At 38.9% G+C, this 22,522-nt stretch overlaps 1 protein-coding gene across 1 annotated transcript in view; it reads left to right on the forward strand.

Moving 5' to 3' along the window:
- LOC126101443 (lysosome membrane protein 2-like) overlaps nt 1–22,522 on the forward strand; it is a 225,405-nt gene that overhangs the window by 193,017 nt on the left and 9,866 nt on the right. The window contains exons 6-9 of the mRNA XM_049912098.1: nt 1,178–1,426; nt 9,777–9,927; nt 10,100–10,218; nt 16,801–16,929. Of these exons, the coding sequence (XP_049768055.1) occupies nt 1,178–1,426; nt 9,777–9,927; nt 10,100–10,218; nt 16,801–16,929 (648 nt within the window). The remainder of the gene's footprint in view (nt 1–1,177; nt 1,427–9,776; nt 9,928–10,099; nt 10,219–16,800; nt 16,930–22,522) is intronic.

The following is a 22,522-nucleotide window of genomic DNA, read 5'->3' on the forward strand; positions in this document are numbered from 1 at the left end:
AGTAAAAACGGAACTCTTATAGGATCACTTTGTTGTCCACCTTTGAGACTGACAAATACTATTTTTCTCAGTACCGGGTAGCTGTATCAGGTTCAAATTTATTCACATACTAAGGTCTATGGTCTATTGCGGAGTAAAAACTTCAAGCTTCTAAGTCAATGTAATTTAAAGATATGGCCATTTAATTCACTTATTTTACACTCACAAAGTCACTCATCAAAACTGGTAGAATACTTCCCGTTGACTTACAATCATAATATTCGGCAAGAACCAAGGTTTCACAGTACAAGCAAAGAAAAAAATCACAAAATGTCTAATCTGTTATTACATTACATGACAAAGATTTTTTGTGTTATTTGTTACCCGACTATCTCTTATTTTTCTGTTAGAACTCCTCATTTCTCTGGAATGGGTAACAGGCAAAAACCATCAAGATTCTTGATTGCGGGGTGGATGAACTATCTACATAAATAACTAAGTTTGTACAGAACCCTCGGTGTGCGAACCTACCCAACTTATCCAGATTTTTATGGATGACAATTCACGACCACATCGAACCGAGAAGATGGAGGAGCTCTTTGAACGAGAGGATATTTGATGAAAGGACTGGCCTTCCAATCCGATTAAGAACATGAGGGATTCGTTGGGGAGATGCATGGCAGTACGTCCACATGTACCAAAGACTACTAAATAGTTGGCAGCTGTGTTGGCAGCGGAGTGGAATTCTCTACCATGAAAACTCCTTACCAACCATTTGACCGGCATGGGAGCACGTCGGTACGTTGCAGAGCATGCGTTGCCTTCGGTAGTGATCACAAACCCTATTAAGAACCATGTCCCATCTTTCGTAATGTCCGGGAACCATCATGAATTCCAGCGACTTCAATGTACTGTCTTTGAGTAAAAGTCTCATTACTGTGTGCCACATTGCCTGTTTCTTTCAGTTACCTCCTGTGCCAAACTAGCAGTTCTTTTTGTGCATCGTCCAAGTTTTGTCGAATGTATTTTCTGATACAATCTGATCTTCAATACTTCCTGACTTTCCCCTACAGTGAAGACTGGGAGCAGTTGTTGCGACTTGAGGTGTGGAGGGCAGACACTGCCTGCTGTAAAGAACCGCTACATCCAGATACATGGGCTCCTGCCGACCTTTCAACATAGCTTCATCGTGTTACAGAAGAACGGCGTGGATCAGCGACGGCTGCGCATCGGCACGGGTGCCGGGGACCCGAACAAACTTGGCGTCTTCACCAGCATTGATGGGCACTCCTCACTGGGCAAGTGGAGCACGGCAGATTGCAACAGCATACAGGGCACCGACGGCTCCATCTTCCCACCCTCTGCTGTGTCAACACGTGCCACGCTGCACCTCTTCCAACACGCCCTCTGCAGGCGCATCCCGCTCGAGTTCAGGCACCATTCGCAGGTACTCAGACCTCTTCTTCAGTACACTCTGCTGTCAAAATTCTTGTTCCAACATCATCCAAAAAGCTTTTCCCATGTTTTCTGAGCTCTTCCCACTTCTCTACATCCTTTACTAGGTGTATTTTTTGGTACTCATGCCAACGATGAAAGTAGAAAATATGAAAAGTAGCACATGAAGTAGACAAAAGGTAATACAAATTGAGTTAAGAGAAATTGGAAAATTACTAAGCAGGAATGGCTAGAGCATAAATGTAAGACTTTGGAAGCACACATAAAGAGGTGCAAGAAACATGCCAAAAAAAAAAGAGAAGCATCTATATGAATATCAAGAGCACAGATGACAAGCCAGTAAGGGAGAGTGTTGTCCCTGAGGAATAATGCACTAGGAACACACTGTATTTCGTGGCCAGTGCTTCAATATAGTGATCGATTTTAGAATCACATGAAAGAATACACACTAGAGCCGACCATAAACAATTCCCAGTATTTTCTAATGTTTTTATTGTTATGTTTTATGCAGCGTTCATAAATGCTGTGGGATCTAAATTTTTAATTGTTGATGAGTACACTGAAGAGCCAAAGAAACTGGTCTATCTGCCTAATATCGCGTAGGGCCCCTTGAACATGCAGAGATGCTGCAACATGACATAGCATGGACTCAACTAATGTCTGAAGTAGTGCTGGAGGGAACTTACACCCTGAATGCTGCAGGGCTGTCCATAAATTCGTAAGACTACAATGGGGCGGAGAACTCTTATGAACAGCAGTTGGCAAGGCATCCCAGATATGCTCAATAATGTGCATGTCTGGGGTGTTTGATAGCCAGCAAAAGTGTTTAAACTCAGAAGAGTGTTTCTGAAGCCACTCTGTAGGGATTCTGGACGTGTAGGGAGTTGCATTGTCCTGCTGCAATTGCCCAAGTCTGTCAGAATATACAATTGTCATGGATGGATGATCAGACAGGATGCTTATGTGTGTGTCACCTGTCAGTGTTGTATCTACACATATCAGGAGTCCCCTGTCATTCCAACCGCACATTACCCACGCCATTACAGAGCCTCCACCAGCTTAAATGATCCTCTCCTGACATGCACGGTCTATGACTTCATGAGGTTGTCTCCATACTCATATGCGTCCATCCACTCGATACAATTTGAAACGAAACTCTTCCGACAGGGCAATATGTTTCCAGTCATCAACAGCTCAGTGTCAGTGTTGATGAGCCCAGACAAGATGTAAAGCTTTGTGTTGTGCAGTCATCAAGGGTACATGAGTGGGCCTCCGGCTCTGAAAGCCCATATCAGTGCTGTTCTCTTGAATGGTTCACACGCTGACACTTGTTAATGGCCCAGCACTGAAATCTGATGCAATTTTCGGAAGGTTTGCATTTCTGGCAGATTGAACGATTCTCTTCAGTCGACTTTGGTCCCTACTTGCAGGATCTTTTCGTAGCCACAGTGATGTTCGAGATTTGATGTGTTGTCGGATTCCTGATATTACATACTCATGATATTGTCATATTGGAAAATCCCCATTTCATCGCTATATCAGAGATGCTGTGTCCAATCGCCCATACACTAACTTTAACATCACATTCAAACTCAAAATCTTAAATACACTCCTGGAAATTGAAATAAGAACACTGTGAATTCATTGTCCCAGGAAGGGGAAACTTTATTGACACATTCCTGGGGTCAGATACATCACATGATCACACTGACAGAACCACAGGCACATAGACACAGGCAACAGAGCATGCACAATGTCGGCACTAGTACAGTGTATATCCACCTTTCGCAGCAATGCAGGCTGCTATTCTCCCATGGAGACGATCGTAGAGATGCTGGATGTAGTCCTGTGGAACAGCTTGCCATGCCATTTCCACCTGGCGCCTCAGTTGGACCAGCGTTCGTGCTGGACGTGCAGACCGCGTGAGACGACGCTTCATCCAGTCCCAAACATGCTCAATGGGGGACAGATCTGGAGATCTTGCTGGCCAGGGTAGTTGACTTACACCTTCTAGAGCATGTTGGGTGGCACAGGATACATGCGGACATACATTGTCCTGTTGGAACAGCAAGTTCCCTTGCCGGTCTAGGAATGGTAGAACGATGGGTTCGATGATGGTTTGGATGTACCATGCACTATTCAGTGTCCCCTCGATGATCACCAGTGGTGTACGGCCAGTGTAGGAGATCGTTCCCCACACCATGATGCCGGGTGTTGGCCCTGTGTGCCTCGGTCGTATGCAGTCCTGATTGTGGCGCTCACCTGCACGGCGCCAAACATGCATACGACCATCATTGGCACCAAGGCAGAAGCGATTCTCATCGCTGAAGATGACACGTCTCCATTCGTCCCTCCATTCACGCCTGTCGCAACACCACTGGAGGCGGGCTGCACGATGTTGGGGCGTGAGCGGAAGACGGCCTAACGGTGTGCGGGACCATAGCCCAGCTTCATGGAGACGGTTGCGAATGGTCCTCGCCGATACCCCTCGCCGATACCCCAGGAGCAACAGTGTCCCTAATTTGCTGGGAAGTGGCGGTGTGGTCCCCTACGGCACTGCGTAGGATCCTACGGTCTTGGCGTGCATCCGTGCGTCGCTGCGGTCCGGTCCCAGGTCGACGGGCACGTGCACCTTCCGCCGACCACTGGCGACAACATCGATGTACTGTGGAGACCTCACGCCCCACGTGTTGAGCAATTCGGCGGTACGTCCACCCGGCCTCCCGCATGCCCACTATACGCCCTCGCTCAAAGTCCGTCAACTGCACATACGGTTCACGTCCACACTGTCGCGGCATGCTACCAGTGTTAAAGACTGCGATGGAGCTCCGTATGCCACGGCAAACTGGCTGACACTGACGGCGGCGGTGCACAAATGCTGCGCAGCTAGCGCCATTCGAAGGCCAACACCGTGGTTCCTGGTGTGTCCGCTGTGCCGTGCGTGTGATCATTGCTTGTACAGCCCTCTCGCAGTGTCCGGAGCAAGTATGGTGGGTCTGACACACCGGTGTCAATGTGTTCTTTTTTCCATTTCCAGGAGTGTATTTGCCATTGTAGCAGCAGTAACCGATCTAACTGCTGCTCCAGACACTTGCTGTCTTATGTTGGTGTTGCCAATCGCAGTGTCGTATTCTGCCTGTTTACATATGTCTGTATTTCAAGACACATGCCTATACAAGTTTCTTTGGCACTTCAGTGTGTATAACAGCTATTTTGAGGATATTGTTAATTCTTCAGTTGCAGAGTTTTAGGGTGCGTAGAATTCTGTGTATCTTTAAAATTAGTTATGTAACATGTGAGCAATTAAGCCACCTTAAACATTGTCTTATACACTGAAACGCCAAAGAAACGTACAGGCCTGCGTATTCAAGTACAGAGCTATGCCAACATGCAGAATACGGCACTGTAGTCGGCACACCTATATAAGACAACAAGTGACTAGCGCAGCTGTTAAATTGGTTACTGCTGCTACAATGGCAGGTTATTAAGATTTAAGTGAGTTTGACTGTGGTGTTATAGTTGGCACACGAATGATGGGACACAGTACCTCCAAGGTAGTGACGAAGTGAGGATTTTCCCATATGACCTATTCACGAGTGTACCTTAAATATCAAGATTCTGGTAAAACATCAAATTTCTGACATTGCTGCGGCTGCAGAAAGATCCTGCAAGAATGGAATCAATGACGACTGAAGAGAATCATTCTACATGACAGAAGTACAAATTGCCACAGATTTGAATGCTGGGCCATCAAAAAGTGTCAGTTTGTGACCATTCAATGAAACGTTAGCGATATGGGCTTTTGGAGTTGAAAGCACAATCGTGTACCCTTTATGCCTCGCCTGGGCCTGTCAATGCCGACATTGGACTGTTGTTGACTGGAGGCATGTTGCCTGGTTGGACGAGTCTCGATTCAAATTATATTGAAATGATGGACATGTATGGGTATGGAGACAACCTCATGAATTCATGTCAGCAGGATACTGTTCAAGCTGTTCGAGTCTGTGTAATAGTGTTGGGCATGTGCAGTTGGAGTGATATGAGACCTCTGATATGTGTAGAAACAATGCTGATAGGTGACACACACCTAAGCATCCTGTCTGATCACTTGCATCCAACTATGTCCATTGTGCATTCTGACAGACTTGGGCAACTGTAGCAGGACAATGCGACTTCCCACAAATCCAGAATTGCTACAGAGTGGCTCCAGAACACTGTTCTGAGTTTAAACATTTCCGCTGCCCACCAAACTCCCCAGACATAAACATTCTTGATCATATCTGGGATGCCTTGCAATGTACTGTTCAGAGGAGATCTCCACCCCTCATACTCTTACAGATTTATGGTCAGCCCTCCAGGATTCATGGTGTCAGTTTCGTCCAGCTCTACTTCAAACATTAGTTGAGTTCATGCCATGTCATGTTATGGCACTTCCGCATGCTTGTGGGGGCTGTACATGATATTGGGCAGATGTACCAGTTTCTTTGGCTCTTCAATGTACATTGAGCAGAAGTTATCCTTACCACTGAACACATGATATTTGCAAATGATCTGCGTTCCTTCATGTCCAAATAATTTTTCCTGCCTTGGAAATGGAAATTGGCATCAATTGCAAATAACTTCTATTTCAAAATGTTTTTAACTTGTAACTGGTTTTTGATAACCCATGTTTTTAAAATGACTTATTGCAGCAGAGTGATAACATAACACATGGATTATTATACACAGTACTGACATGATTTTATTGATTGCAATGCCTCTGAATTTGAATAGCACACTTGTTTCTAGATGTACGACCATTTTTTTTACTTTTGAACAGTTTTTCACATTTGAAAATACATTACTTCTCTTGAGCAGTTTTTGTAATTTCAGAAATATGCTGTAGAACACACATAAAGTGGATGCTATCATTTGAAAATGGATAAGAAAATATACTGAACTTCTATTACATGTATATTAGAGGCAGAAGTCTGAAAAGTGCTGCATTGGTTATTCAAAGCAAGCAAATTAGATAGCTGAATTTGTCCCTGAGTCTCCCAAATTGCTAGCACTGCTTTAAAATTTATTATATGCCACTTCTAATTAACAAAAAGAGCTTTACTTAGACATGCTGCAGCTGTTAAATTTCCTCACTCACTGAGGGGAAAGTGGCTACAATGTTTTCTGACAGAATAGCATAGCACCCTATTTCTCTTTGGAAACTTAAAGTGTACTTAATAAATGGTGTCCTCAATGGTAGGCTGGTGCAATAGGGCCAGTTTCATTGTTCATGAAGATAAATGTTATATAGAGACTAACTGTAATTATAAATATATTTGCCTTATGTCTTAAAGTTTTTTGATAGCAGGAGATGTACATTTTCTATAATTAAATTTATGTTTCAATACAGTCATTCATTGCTGAATGTAGTCAATCCATTAACTGCAGATAATTACTGGGCTGAAACCCATGTTTCAAATTTCATGTAGATCAGGTTTTTTTTTCTTTTTTGACAAGTCATATCTAACATCAGAGTAAAAATTTCTTGTGGTTATTCACTTCTTAAACTGTTCACATCACTTTCCATAGTTGAATTGCACATACTGCTTTCCATATGAGAGCCTTCACCATTCAGGTCAGTCAACTAGTCACTATTTTACACCAACAAGTCCTATCAAAACTCAAAACTCTTGATGTCAAGTCAGAGACATCTTTTATATAAAAAGAAAATACAATACAAGGATTTATTTGAGTTAATATAAAATAAAGCCTGTTGCTTTTAAGATTTTTGTGCATTTGTTACAATAACAGGAAATTAAGAAAATTAATTTTGTAAATGAAATAACTATTGTTAAATCTCCCCATTCTGTAATGTAATTGAAAAGGTAAATAACAACTTTACCAATCATTGGTTTTTTAATGTGACAGGACAGGATCATACACATAATTCATTATTTATTGATAACAATATATATAATAATTATAGTTGATAATTTATTCCAAAATTAAATCTGCAATGATTTATTTGAATTTTTACACACAAAAATGAGAAATGAAACTTATTGATTTCACGCCACAACATTAAATGAAGAGACCAATATGTGATGAAATGAATCCTCATACCTTAAATATATTGCAAAGTTCAATTCTTATGTGATTGCTATTACCATACAAAAATGGTAGTTTATGATTTAAATTACTTGCATAAATGAGTGGTGAAAGTTCTTGCTATGGTCATACAAATACAAAACTGCAAAATGTGGACAGAAACACAACAACTTTTTGAAGTTTATTACCTCGCAAACAGTGTCCATGTTGAAATCTGATAGCAAAAGTTATGATATTCTCTACACGTTCTTCAAAAGTATTCACAAAAATAAACATAAACAATAATAAGTTATTACTGCACTAAATATCATGATTTTTCTAGAGAAACCCTTTAGATGTATTTAGGCAATGTAAGCAGTGAATCTTCTAGATTGTGGATGTGCTAGAAGAACTCAGTTTTCAGGTGCCTTTAGATGCAGACATAATGCAACTCATGCCTCATGACAGAGTAACAGGGCTATTGCTTTTCACACTACTCATTAACAGCTTAACAGAACATTGTAGTGACTCCCTGAAGTACTTCCTACATGAACAGATTGTCAAACAAGACATGCTGCCTCAATTAAACTAGTCAGAAACCCAGAGAAATCAGTGAAGTTTGTTATAACCAAAAGTATTAGAATACTCTAAAATTTCCATTGTTCCTTGGGTAAAAATTTATTTACCAATGAACAAAGGCAGAAATGATCATAAAATATTTATATGTAATCACCTAACCTGAATTTCATGTGTTTCAAACAATACCTCAGAATAATACTGAAAGTGTTTCCAAATGGATTGGTTGGTTGGTTGGTTGTTTTGGGGAAGGAGACCAGACAGCGAGGTCATCGGTCTCATCGGATTAGGGAAGGAGGGGGAAGGAAGTTGGCCGTGCCCTTTGATAGGAACCATCCCGGCATTTGCCTGGAGCGATTTAGGGAAATCACGGAAAACCTAAATCAGGATGGGCGGGCGAAGGATTGAACCGTCGTCCTCCCGAATGCGAGTCCAGTGTCTAACCACTGCGCCACCTCGCTCAGTTTTTCCAAATGGATATGCAAAATTCCTATCTTCTTAAACCAAGAGTTAAAGTTTTGAAAACAAACTTATTATTCAACTAAAAATGTGTTTCTTAGAGGCATGCTGTTTCCTCATTTTGAAAATCTAAAGAACATGTTTAGTGCCTTCTCCCAACCTCCTGCAGACTGAAAATAAGAAAGCATTGGATACTTGACAATGTACAATAGTATTACCTGCAGCCATAGTTAAGGGACAAAATACAGGAAAATCCTCAGCAGAAAGGGTTATTAATAACTTTCATATTATTTTTAAAACTAATACTTGCCTCTTCACTTAGTCTATGTTATTCTTCAGTTTCTAATAATTTTCCCCCCAATTTTAGCTGTTTCACATAAATCAAATAACTATGAACACAAAATGTTTTAAAAGGCAAATGGGTGCTATAATTTATGAGAAATGGTGAAAGAGATTGTTTAAGAGCAGCAAAAAAGAAAGATGTCTTGTGATTAGCTGCAAAAAGCAGCCATGGAGTTAATAGACTTAAGGCAGCCTAATATTTTGTGGCACTGTCTGATTTCTTTGTGCCCCTCCTTCTTCAGGTATTATAGTCAGTGGCAATGTTAGTGGCCTCTGCCTGTGCAGCTCACAAGCAATTCTGCATTATAAACCTGGTGGAAAGTACATAGACAGAAACTGCATTACATTCCTGCTCCTTCACATCGTTGTTGACCGGCTTGCCTGATTTTACTTCATGTTTGAAAAATGAATATACTTTAAAAATAAGGTTCATGTTTTTTAAACATTTGATGCCTTCTAAGTGCTTCAGCCATTATGAGAACACTCACAGAACACACCAAATATTACAGAAATGAGTCAGCTGTAGTTTTGCACGCATAAAATATGACAGGATGCTCAAAGATGATGGACGTTCACACAGTATGGAACATGGAAATATGCTGAGCACTGATTGGCAAGCTGCATTGCTGTCTACTGTGCATCCCTAGCCAAGGGGTCGTGAATGCTGTTGCAGACTGTAGTAGCCTACTACATGCAAAACTTACATCAATTAAGTTTTGACTTCCTAGCTTCATAAAAGAAATGAAACTTACAGAATAAACTGTTTGAACTCTAGCACCACGGAAATAACCTGGGTATTAATACTACACGGAACTGAGACTCCAAAGTTTTATCTTTATTTTATTTTATTTTTTAGAATTCTCCATTTAAAAAATATTCTTTTTTATATTTGTTGCAAGGTGGCTGGTAACATTCCAACACTCCGCTTCCAATTTCCAAGAAATGTCTTTGATTCAGCATATCAAAATCCAGAGAATGCTTGCTTCTGTCATCCAGATGCTGATTTTTGTCCTCCATCAGGAGTATTTAATACTTCAGGATGTACTTTTGGTAAGAACATTACACTACATTTTTTGCAGTAAGCTTCAGAGCAAATCACCCTTTCATAATAAGTGTTTAATTTAAAGCTTGACAATGAGAAATTATACCAGTATTTATTACTAGATGCATTATGTGAAATGAAGAGTAAACTATAAATCAACATTAATTGAAAATGTTTCAGGTGCACCTATCTTCTTATCATTCCCCCACTTTTACCTAGGGGATCCAAGCCTAATAAATGCCGTGGATGGTCTAACACCTAATGAGACACTGCACGACTCATATGTTGATATATATCCAGTAAGTTTTAATATTTTATAAGCTTCAAAATTTAAAGAACTCTAGTATTTTAAATAGAACTGAGCATTTTCCATTCAAAAATTATTTGTTCCTAAATAGAAAGGTGGTCTAAATGTAAATACAATATCATGCTTGTACACTGTCAACACAGGTATTAAGTTCAGTAGTAATATATTACATTTTTAATGCTGATTATATGCATCATGCTTATGTGTCAGCATCCTCTCCACTTTAGACAAAATTCACACATTTGGAATCACTTATGTAATCACTATGATGCCAAACTAAGTTGTTATATAACATAATTGGATAGATAAAAATATCTACTCACCAAAGAGTGCCAGGAGAAAGCACATATAAAAATGCAAGCTTTTGGAGCCTGTGACTCCTTCTTATGACAGAAGGGTTGAAAGGAAACAAAGAGGAATAAAAGAAAAGGACTGTCAAGGTTTAGGAAATGGGGAGCGTTATGGAAAAGTAACCCAGAATCTGGGCCAGGGGAGACACTGGATGTGATAAGATCCAATCCAGTAAGCCTCCTCTGACACAGGTTCCCAACAAAATAATAATAATATATATCCCATGTGGAATGTTTCCCTCTATCTCATATAATTTATTATCTTTGTTGACTTATAAGTCTTTAGAGTTGTTTTTATGTACAATTTTTAGCATTTTTCTTGTTTCATTTCTGTTTTTCTACTTCAGCATTTAATAATGACCTTCCTCAGTTCATGATTGCTGCTTTAATCTATTAGTACACAACTTGAATCACTACACATCCTTCATTATGCAGTTTTAATAACACAGTGTTTGAATACATGTATGAGTAGTCTATAAGAAACTACCATTAACTATTGCCCACTTGGAATCAGAAGAAATATTTGCTCATCTTTCCTGTACAAGAAACATACAAATCCCCTCATTGTAATCAAGATATTCTTCATCTACTCTTCTTCTTCTAATTCTTCTTCTTACTGATATGTTTGGTCTTTCCATCTTTTCTTTGTCAGCCTAATAGTCTTCATCCCTTTGACTATTATGAACATACCCATCTGAAGATGCAAGTGCCATTTATATGTATTTAGATCTATTGTCCTGTATATGATCTCAGTAACAGCAAGACATAACATTTCTCTGTCTCTCATCTTACTTTATTTTTTAAATTCTGGTAAAGTGTTCTGTTAATATAACTGAATCTTCTCAATTCATTCCTAATGTTGTTTTCTTGTTGGAAAGAGAAAATTTACTGTAGGAAGTTGAAACAATTTGCCATTTCCTTTTTGTACACCTAACAGATTGTGGTCCATTAAAATTAAAGAACTTAACCTTCCTGATCTAAATACTCCAGTTGTACTCCACACCATCACATTGAGTTCATGACTGGGTCTTTATTATCTTTATTATCTGATCACCATTGAATAAAACAGTCATTAACTTATCCCATTTAGTATTTCACACCCTGTGATTATAGTTCATAATAAAGGTTTCTCAAATATATTTAAATTAATTAACATCCTTGAGCACTGAACAAGAGTGCATGAATTTCCTTAAATGAATTTTTATCTACAAGTAAAGTTACATACAGGGCTAGGACTCAAAATGTTCCCCCTGGCATTTGGAAACAGCACTGCGGCTTCTTAACTACTGTCTTTCTGTTACCCTGTCAAACTCAACATGGGCTATATTTCTAGTCGTCACCACATAGCTCTAATGGGGAACAGAATTAGACATATATTGGCTTGACTGCACCCCAGTGTGCATCCCAAAATTAAATCTTTATCCAACAGTAAACTTTGAACTCAAAAGATCTTACATGGAACATTAAAACTAACTGTGAACAACACGTTTGGTGAGTCACCTCATGTCATCTGTATCTGCATTTTGTCAAGGTAAGGACTTATTGTAAGGCAACATTTCAAAGAGATGCTTATTTCCTGCTTTGAGCTAAACAACTTATGGATAGCCTCCTGCCACACCAAATTGTTGTACACAGTTGAATGTTATAATGTCTTTTGCCTCAGATGCTAGTCTGAGAAATAATTAAGGGAATACAGTAGTATGGAATTCAGCTAAGTGCAAATAACAAATGAGAAAATGGCACTGTAAGATTTGTCATCATTTCTGTGATTACTTGCTGAGGGAATGTTGGAATAAATTTGCTGTTAAATTGCAGAATGATGTGATCCTATCATTTAAGGAGGACAACATAACAACAGCTGTTAAATCCTTATGTGTAATAGATCTACATTTTATGTCAATTTTGAGTTTGATATGTTATGCTGAGACATATCCAGTGATGTCATGCAAACGAATCATAAATTTTTACGTATAAATTTCTACAGCTGTTTCTAGAAATCAATTTGCCTCTTGCAATAAGTGCTAAATTGCATTGTATTCTTCATTTGAGCTTTTTTGCATTCTTCTTCAGTTTTGCACTTGACCCTGTTTCAGAGGAATCTAGAGGCTTTCTATTCTTATAGTTCCATAGTTTTGCTAACAGGTATCCTCATCTATTTTTCACAAGTGTCCTGGTCCACGTCTGAGAAACTAAAGGCCATGATATCCTGGGCAAGTATATGATGAAATACTTCCATTTCTTGAATTTCCATCACATCTTGTTTATAAAATATAATGATTTCTCGGTCACTAAAATCTATGTGGTATAATCCTTCTCCTTCACATATGCTTGGAAGAACTGGCACAAAATATTTCAGTCACAAAATTCCACTATTCTCAAACAATTAACTGAGATTTTTACATTATCTCAAGTGTTGTGAAGCGAGAAATGTTGATGCAGCTGATGATCATTGACAATTTTTCATCCTGCTTTGCAGCAAAAGACATGGATTTTTCATCCTTTAATTACATATCTGATGTGGAAGAGGTTCAATATTTTTTTCAGATAAATTTTGACATCCATGTATGTACAGCAATAAAGTCTATATCAACAAAGTAAGTAACCTAAAGGAGGTTAACGTAAACTGTATAGATTCAATCACTCACTACACACCAGTAATCACACATTTATTTCCTAGCTTTGATCACCAAGAAAAACAGCAGACTGAATACTTAATCTGATCATCACACTTTCACATACACAAATTGATCATCACTAACTTATGGTATATCAATCAGCCTACTTCTCCTCTCTGAAACTGCAGCAATATCTGTAAAATTCTATTATTTATTTTCTTTTATGATAATTGTTCATATGGCATGCATGAAACTGTGAGTATCATCAGAGTGCAACGATGAACTGCTCTGTAGACATTTGGTTGTGGTGGAATTGAGTGACCAGGAACTTCAAGTATTATGACAGTTAGGTGCGAGGTGAGAAAACTTGGATTTCATGGTCAAGTGGCTGCTCATAAGCCACACATCTCACCAGTAAATGCCAAACAATGCCTCGTTTGGTGTAAGGATCGTAAGCACTGGACGATTGAACAGTGGAAAAACATGTGGCGATCCGATGGTAGAGTGGGGTATAGTGAATGCCTGGTGAATGTCATCTGCCTGCATGTGTAGTGCCAACAGTAAAATTCGGAGGTTATGGTGTTATGGTGTGGTCATATTTTTCATAGAGGGGGCTTGTGCCCCTTGTTGTTTTGCATGGCACTATCACAGCAAAGGCCTACATTGATGGTTTGAGCACCTTCTTGCTTGAAGAGCAGTTCAGTGATGGAAATTGCATCTTTCAACATGATTGAGCACCAGTTTATAATACATTGCCTGTGGCGGAGTCGTTACATGGCAATAACATCCCTGTAATGGACTGGCCTGCACAGAGTCCTGACATGAATCCTGTAGAACACCTTTGGGATGTTTTGGCACACCAGCTTCATGCCAGGCCTCACCAACCAACATTTATTCCTCTCCTCAGTGCAGCACTCTGTGAATAATGGGCTGCCATTCCCCAGATAAACTTCCAGCAACTGATTGAACATATGCCTGTGAGAGTGGAAGCTGTCATCAAGGCTAAGGGTGGGCCAACACCATATTGAATTCCAGCATTATAGATGGAGGGTGCCACAAACTTGTAAGTCATTTTCAGCCAGGTGTCCAGATACTTTTGATCAGATAGTGTATATAAAGAGTGGAAAAGAGTAGGACACATTAACCAATTATATCACAGCAATAAATCAAATTTTGAATTAGGAAATATTAAATATGGAGTATGGAGTCTCAAAACGTCCAGTACCTGGCTCATTTCTGTTCTTTACCTAAAAAAAAAAAAAAAAAAAACAAAAGGTTCAGATGGCTCTGAGCACTATGGGACTTATCTTCTGAGGTCATCAGCATCAGTCCCCTAGAACTTAGAACTACTTACACCTAACTAACCTAAGGACATCACACATATCCAATCCCCAGGCAGGATTCAAACCTGTGACCATAGTAAGGATTCTTCAAAAACAGTTTTGTTTGCAGATGATATAAATACATTAGTAAAGGGCTCAAGTAAAAGAATACCACACACAACAAAGATAATAGTGGAGCAGGCCTGCCATTAGCTCACAGTTTGTAAATTAAATCTTGATCTTACAAAATCGAATGTTTTGCAGTTACAAACAAATAAAATTGGCTTACAGGTATTAGAAACAGAAATAAGTATGCCCTAAATGAAACACTGTGCATCAACTTTCTAGGCTTCAGTTTTATCTTCTTTGCACTTAACAATGTCTCTCATTGTGTTAACATGTGGACAGAATGCTATCACAGTTTGCATATATTCACCCAACACTGCCCTATGGCAGGATCCTCTGGGTAAATGCAGTTAAGGTAAAAAAAATTATTCTGCAGTAGTGTGCAGTATGAATATATACCAGTCATTGCTGTACTGCTTATTAACATTTCCAGTATATGTGTAACATTTCTACCTTTTCTCCATTGGTGTAAGTTGTATTTACATAAACATTCCACTGAAGATGACTGACTAAATGATCAATGCACATTTGTCTTGTGTTCCTGTTTGTTTACTGTTAACTCCAGCAGTTGGATGGGTTACCTTACCCTGGATACATCCACAGTGTGCTAGTACAAGAGAGTCAAAGTCAATTTCATGTTACAAAACTTTCTGACATATTAAAACTGTGTCCCAAATTAGGACTTGAACCTGAGACCTTCACCTATCAAGACAAGTGTTCCATTGATTGAGCTATCTAAGCATGATTCATGATCCACCATCATAGCTTAACTTGAACCAGTATCTTTCTACCTCATCTCCTACCTTCCACACTTCATCACTCCTGCATACCTTACAGGACTAATACTCGTGAAAGAAAGAATATTGTGGAGACATTGCTTAGCCTCAGCCTGGGAAATTGGTTCCTGAACAAATTTTCACTCTGCATTTTTAAATCAGTACACACTCCACTGCAAAGTGAAAATTCATTCTGGAAACAAACCCAAGGCTGTTGGTTAACCATGTCTCTGCAGTATTCTTTCTTCCGGGGGGGGGGGGGGGGGGGGGAGGGGGGGGGGGCTAGTCCCTAAAGTATGCACGAGAACTCCTCTGGAGTTTGAGAGATAAGAGGTGAGGTACTGACCACCCAGTTATCAGTCAGGATGAATGGGCATAGGCAGAGGGTGTATACTTTCAACACACAATATCCTGTTGCAGAGCATGCTCTACAACATGACAGTCATGACCTCAGTGCCTGTTCTACCACAAGCGCAATCTACATTCTTCCCCCAGACAACACTTTCTCAGAACTTCGCAGGTGGGAACTAGAACTACAACATGTCCTTATTGCTCGCCACCTACCTGGCCTTAATTTACATCAATTCCTTCTGTCTCAGCACTTATTCACTGTAACTACTCCTTTCTTCATTCCATTTTAGTTTTTACCGTTTTCCATTTTCTGACTTGTCTATTTTTCGCGGTCCCTCCTGCCACCTCTGGTACATACAATGCACTTAGCTTTTCACTCATATTAACTCATACATGATGTTTTAGTAGTAATCTCTGTCTTCCACCTTTAAGCTCTCAGGTTTTCAAATCTCATTGAGTGCAGTCCCCAACAATCAGTCTTTCCTTCTCATCCTGTCTGGTAAGTCTCCCCTGACCTGGGGTTCTGTGTGACTTTTCTAAACTGTACCCCTTTTCCTAAACCTTTCCAGTCCTTTTCCTTCACTTCTTTTCCTTCCCCTTCAACTCTTCTACCAGAAGAAGAAGAAGCCACTGGCTCTGAAAGCTTGTAAAAGTTATATCCTTTTGTATGTGTGTTCCCCTGCCACCACTTGGTGAGTAGATTCTTTTATCTGTCCATTTACATTATAATACCAATAACTGATTGTTTTTGTAGCTTTATTATATTTGTCTGAGTGGTATGTTGCATGTGTGTGTGCGTGTTGAAGTGATCTAGAAAAAATTCTCATACTCATCAATATAAGTAGGTAACACTGGACGTAACTGGTTATTAGTATACTTTACAATAATGCCAACTGTGACTGCCTCCATCAGTTTCTCATTCCCGAACTTTCTCCTCCGTAACAGTATTTATGGAAAATTGTATGTCAATTAATTAATTAATTAATTAATTAAAAGGGAATAAAAATTATCAATGCTGTTCAAAATTTGTGCAGAAGCTGGGTGTGCCTCTTGCTGGCTGGTCACGAATTCAGATCAACATCATGGTGAGGACCACACCCTATATGCAGACTGTCAAATGTTTCAAAGATAGGACAATTTTACCTATTGCTTGGATTGAAATGGTAAGTAAAATTTGTACCTGTTCAGTAGGTATGTTAACAATATCGTATTATGTTATTCATATGTTTTTGTTTAAAACAGCTACTTTGCTAAAACTAGTAATTATATATTATGTGCAACTTTTCTCTGGCATCAGTTTTGTTCATGTGTGCCATTTGTCCTCTTCATCTGTAGAAAAACAGTTAACTTCTCCTACATTAATCACTGTATAGTACTACCTTTAACTGCAACATTTTCTGTACTCTTCCAAATTGCAGTTCACTAGCACTGAAATAACTACTGTTGTTATTACTAGTACTTCCATCACAGTTGTATTCAGGGTAACTTACTAATACTTTCACTTTTACTATAACTGGACAATAATTAGCTTTTAGCAAATGTGAATGCACAACAGAATCCAGATCATATGGAGAAGTGTCTATTTCACTAATACTCCTGGTATAGTGACTGACTGATCTTTTTGCCTTATGCATTAACAGCTTCCTTTTCTTAAATACTGGACCAAGTAGCCATTTGGCTGAATTGGTTCTCTCTTGTTCCCATTCTTTATTGTCCTTCCTTGTCTTGTGATGAAATGTTTGTAGTGGTGTGCTGCTTGACACACTCCCTTCAATTAAATCTCAGTATGTAACATGGCAGACAAATAGACAATGGAACAAGCACATAAGGGTAATACCATAAAAGACAAATGGTTGACTTCAATTTACTGGGAAAGTTCTAGGAAAGTGTTGCTCATATATGAAGAAGACTATGTATGGAACACAGGTGCAACCCATTCTTGAGCATAATTTGAGTGTTTGGAACCCCAATGGATCAGATCAAAGGAAGACATCGAAACCATTCAGAGGGATGCTGCTAGATTTGTTTTTGGTATGTTCAGTCAACTTGTAAATGTTGTAGAAATGCTCAGTGAACTCAAATGAGAATTCATGGAGGAAAATGACATTCTTTTTGTGAAACACAATTGAGCAAAATTTAGATAACTAGCATTTGTAGCTAAAAGCAGACCAATTCTATTGCCACCAGTACACACCTTGTGTAAGGACTGCGAAGAGAAGATAAGAGAAATTGGGGCTAATACAGAAGCACATAGAAAGTTGTTTTTCCCTTTCTCCATTCACAAGCAGAACAGAAAAGGGAATGGCTAGTAGTGACAAAAGGTACCCTCTAACATGTATTGTGTGGTGACTTATGTACATGTGTAACTGTAGACATAGGTGCTTGTTGCACTTATAATCCAAAATGAACATCATCATACCATTACAATGACAGAGTTCTCTTTAAACCTCATTATGTTGCAGATATTTTAACTCCTTAGATAATACCTGCAGTAACTGTAAGGAACATGTGTAGAGTGCAGTGTCATGATCATATTGTTCACGATAATGAGGGAGAGAAATGAGACAGTGAATCTGCAATGCCTACTCCTCTTATACAGTAGCAATAGACCACTGAACTGGACATTCACAGCAAATAAATGGCTCACCATCTAGAGTATTACATGCATTGTTTCCTTGACATTGTGTTTCCTTAAGACATTTGTTCTTAAAATGTCCACATAATTAACATTTATGTTCAATTTACAAATGTTTGAATAAAATTATGCAAAACCTTACTTGGAATTTGTTACTACAAGAATCATCTTAAAATGATGTGCATATCTTAAAAACATAAAGAACAAAAGCTTTTTCCCAAAAACATGCCTAATATATACATCTATTACATAACATTGAATTGTGATAAAACTGAAACAGATAGACAGAATCACATCCATATATCAAATACATGATACCTCACTTATCAATAACTATAAATGAACTGTTCAATAACTATAAATGAACTGTTCAATACCAATGACTGTATTATTTGCAACTAGTCTGTATTAATCAAGGAAATACTCATTTCAGTATGTTGCAAAACAGAATAGTTCAATGTAGTGAAGTAACACATAAATGCTGAGGCTCTAAAACATGGCAGAGAAATTCTCACCACTGGCTTGGTCAAATCAAACTTGAGCTTTTGGTAGTAAAGAAGACCCAGTGAAAATAACTAAACATTTGAGGTCCAATTAACTCAAAATCCCTTTCTGTACCAATACAGTTTTTTACATCAATTTTAAATCTCTCAGAGATAATTTTAATAAATTGCAGTACTGTCTGCTGTGTAGGACTGTCTGATGTGAAGTGCCTTAGTTCCAGTCAGCAACTGAGTATATCACTCTTCTGTAGTTTGTTTCACAGCTGGTTGTCATAGCTATTGCTGCTTGTAACAGTGCTGCAGAACTCATGTCCCTTCCTGTTGCTGGCAGTGGCAGTGGCTCTTGGTTCATGTGATTTTGGATATTTCTTACCTCAGTATCCACAGTGGCCAAAACTGCATCTTGGAGCTCAATAATGGTGCAAGTTACCCAGTGGGTATGGCATACGGAGCAGCAGACAACTGGATTTTTAGGTTGGAAATAATGCTGGGCAGTCAGTGATAGTTGCTGGTTGTCTTGCTGAAGTAAGCCAAGCACTGTCTATGGTTGGGCACGGTTGGCACCCGTGGAGTGACTTGGCCTGACTCTTCACCTCCTTGGGTGTCGTATGATAGATTCTTAACATCAGATGAATATCTCAATGCAGAACTGAGCAAAACATATTATCTTCTTTGTTCATTAAAATCATGCTGTAGTGAGAAAACAGTATTGAATGCATATCATGCATACTTTCATTCTCATCTTAGATATGGGGTCACCTTCTGGGGAAACTCTAAAATTGCTAATAGCACTTTTAAACTACAAAAAAGGGCCATTAGAATCTTGTTTGGGTGCAAGCCTAGAGACTCTTGTAAACCCCTGTTTAAGAAATCTGGTATTCCCCCATTACTGTGTGTATACATTATGGAAACCCTTTTGTTCTTTAAATTAAATGTAATAGGCAAGGACCAGAGACTACAAAAAACTGTGATGTACATGAGCACTTTACCAGACAAAACAGAAATTTACATATGACTCAAATCAGCACAGCTCTGTGCCAAAAAGGTACTTTTCACATGGGAGTTAAGCTTTATAACAAACTTCCTGAAAACATAAAAGCTATCACTGAGGTCAATACATTTGGAAAATCTCTAAAGTCATCTTTACAGCATCACTGCTTTTACTCCATTGAAGAATATTTAAATTTATGAAATGTGTTATATAAATACTTACGTGTAAAGTGTATTATTGTAAGGTTAAATATGTATGCCTTGAAATTACTTTTAGCCTGTATATTTATAACTTGACTTGTCCAATGTCTTATGCATAAGCTGCTATGTAGACAATAGGACCAATAAAATACAATCTACAATATAAAATCCACTGTTGTACAATAGGCTTCCCACACCATGTGGACCTTTTTTGTCTTTATAGTCTATGTCTTTAAAGTCTGTATCTTCAGATATAGTTGAAACATCTTTATAAACAATGTACTTTATGAATCCATACAAGAAAAAAATCCAGAGGCACCAAGTCTGGTGAACAAGCCTAGTCTTACCATTCCTATTAGTGTTGTATTGCAAAACCATCGAATGGTGTTTACATGTCAATGGCACATTAGATGACTATGCTGTATTCGGCAAATATTTACTATTTGCACAATATATGAAAGAGAATTGTCAGAGCATGTGCTTCGATAAGTGCCAAAGTGATGAGGTATACCACTCAATCCATGATAAGAAGATTTCAGCACTGCACTGATACCAATGGTCATCGTGTCAAACACCTTCTGTGAACGGATGTCCATGCCAGCTTTGTGACCTATTTTGACCTTCAAAGGCCTTACTGTTACACATCATTGGATTCATCTTGATAGCCGCTATCAGAAAATAAGTACCAAACTATAGCATCCCATTTTAAAAAAAATTGACTTTCTTATCTCTGAAGCGACCCCACCTAGTAACAGTAAAATATTATGGCCCGGAATGAGATTTTCACTCTGCAGCAGAGTGTGCACTGATATGAAACTTCCTGGCAGATTAAAACTGTGTGCCAGACCGAGACTCGAACTCAGGACCTTTGCCTTTCGTGGGCAAGTGCTCTATTATTATGTCCCCCATTGTCCCTTGCAACATTTGTCTCACAAACTTTTCAGTTACTATCAAGCTTTAAGAGTTATTCTAGGTGGCAATAGTTAGTGATTCACACTGTATGTGTCAATGCCTGCAGTGGAGAATATTCAGACAGCATTTGGTTAGTGTGACTTTGCATTTGTTGTTACCACCCATATACACCACTGGAATGACCCTGTAAAGTCCACTTCCAGGCATTCTCCAGGATACTGTGTTGATGACTACAACTGAAACTGTCGATGGGGTGATGACTGTGATGAAATGTGAGTCTTGCCATGTGTGATCGTCCTGACAGTGTACTTGTTCATACTGTGCCAATACACATAACAGCAATTGTACAGATTTGGTTCTGATGATTCCCCAGGCCCAATTGGAGGGCCTGTGAATTTTCTGTGTGCTTACTGCACTGCACTGCACTGCAGAGAGGAGGAGAACTCTTTGACATACACAAAAATGACAGCATCTAAGGGGAGCAGGCGTTTGGTGTCCAGTTATTTTCATTGGAGTCCTGCAGACCAGATTTGTTGTAGAAGTTTATCTTCAGCTGTTGCTTCCACTACTTACGAATATTTCAGTCAGTTTTCTGTGGAGACTGTTGGTGATTTGCACTCAGTATGACAACAGATTGTGGAGAAGAGTCAAAGGCTTCATTTGGTCCCACTAGGAATCACAACAGATAGGCTGCATTGGTATGGTGTGCTGTGGATTGAAATGAAATTTTACATTGATAGTTACTGAGAAAGATATTCCAGTGCACAGCAAAATGCCTTAGTTAAGGGCAAAGATTGTGAGAAGAGTTTTATGATCAGTAACTAATTTAAATGAAGTGCCAGACTCATATTCACGGAGCTTTTTAAAGCTGAAAATTCTAGAGAGGACATCCTTCTCTATCTGTGATTATTTAGTCTGAATCATTGATGGAGTTTTTCATACATAAATAATTTGGCACTCTGGTCTATCTAATGCACAATGAGATAGTGGCAAGCCAAACCCATTCTGAGACACATAAGTTGCAAGAACAGGAGTGATTAGGATTAGGCAAGATGCTTAGATCAAACAACATCTCAGAGCAGAAAAAGTGCACTACCTCCTTTAAATAACTGTGTGAATAACAGAATGACATACATCAATATAAATGACCAAGAGAGGAGGGAAGCATTCCTAATGACTGCAAAAAAGCACTGACCATTCCCATTTTCAAGAAGGGTTATCTGATAGATGCACAAAATTGTAGACCTATATCTTGACGTCAGTTTGTTGCTCAATTTTCAAATATGTTCCACTCATTCATTATGAAATTTCTGAAGACTGAAAATCTCCTGTGTAGGAATCATTGTTGGTTCCAGAAATGATAGTAATGTAAAACCCATCCCATTCTCTTTATCCATATGCCCATAAAGCAGTAGATGCTGTGTTCCTTGACCTCCAGAAGGCATTTGACAGTTCTATACTGCTACCTAATGAAGAAAATATGAGAATACAAAATATCAGACTAACTGTGTGACT

This window comes from Schistocerca cancellata, chromosome 9 (assembly GCF_023864275.1).
Source record: "Schistocerca cancellata isolate TAMUIC-IGC-003103 chromosome 9, iqSchCanc2.1, whole genome shotgun sequence".
Classification (NCBI taxonomy): domain Eukaryota; kingdom Metazoa; phylum Arthropoda; class Insecta; order Orthoptera; family Acrididae; genus Schistocerca; species Schistocerca cancellata.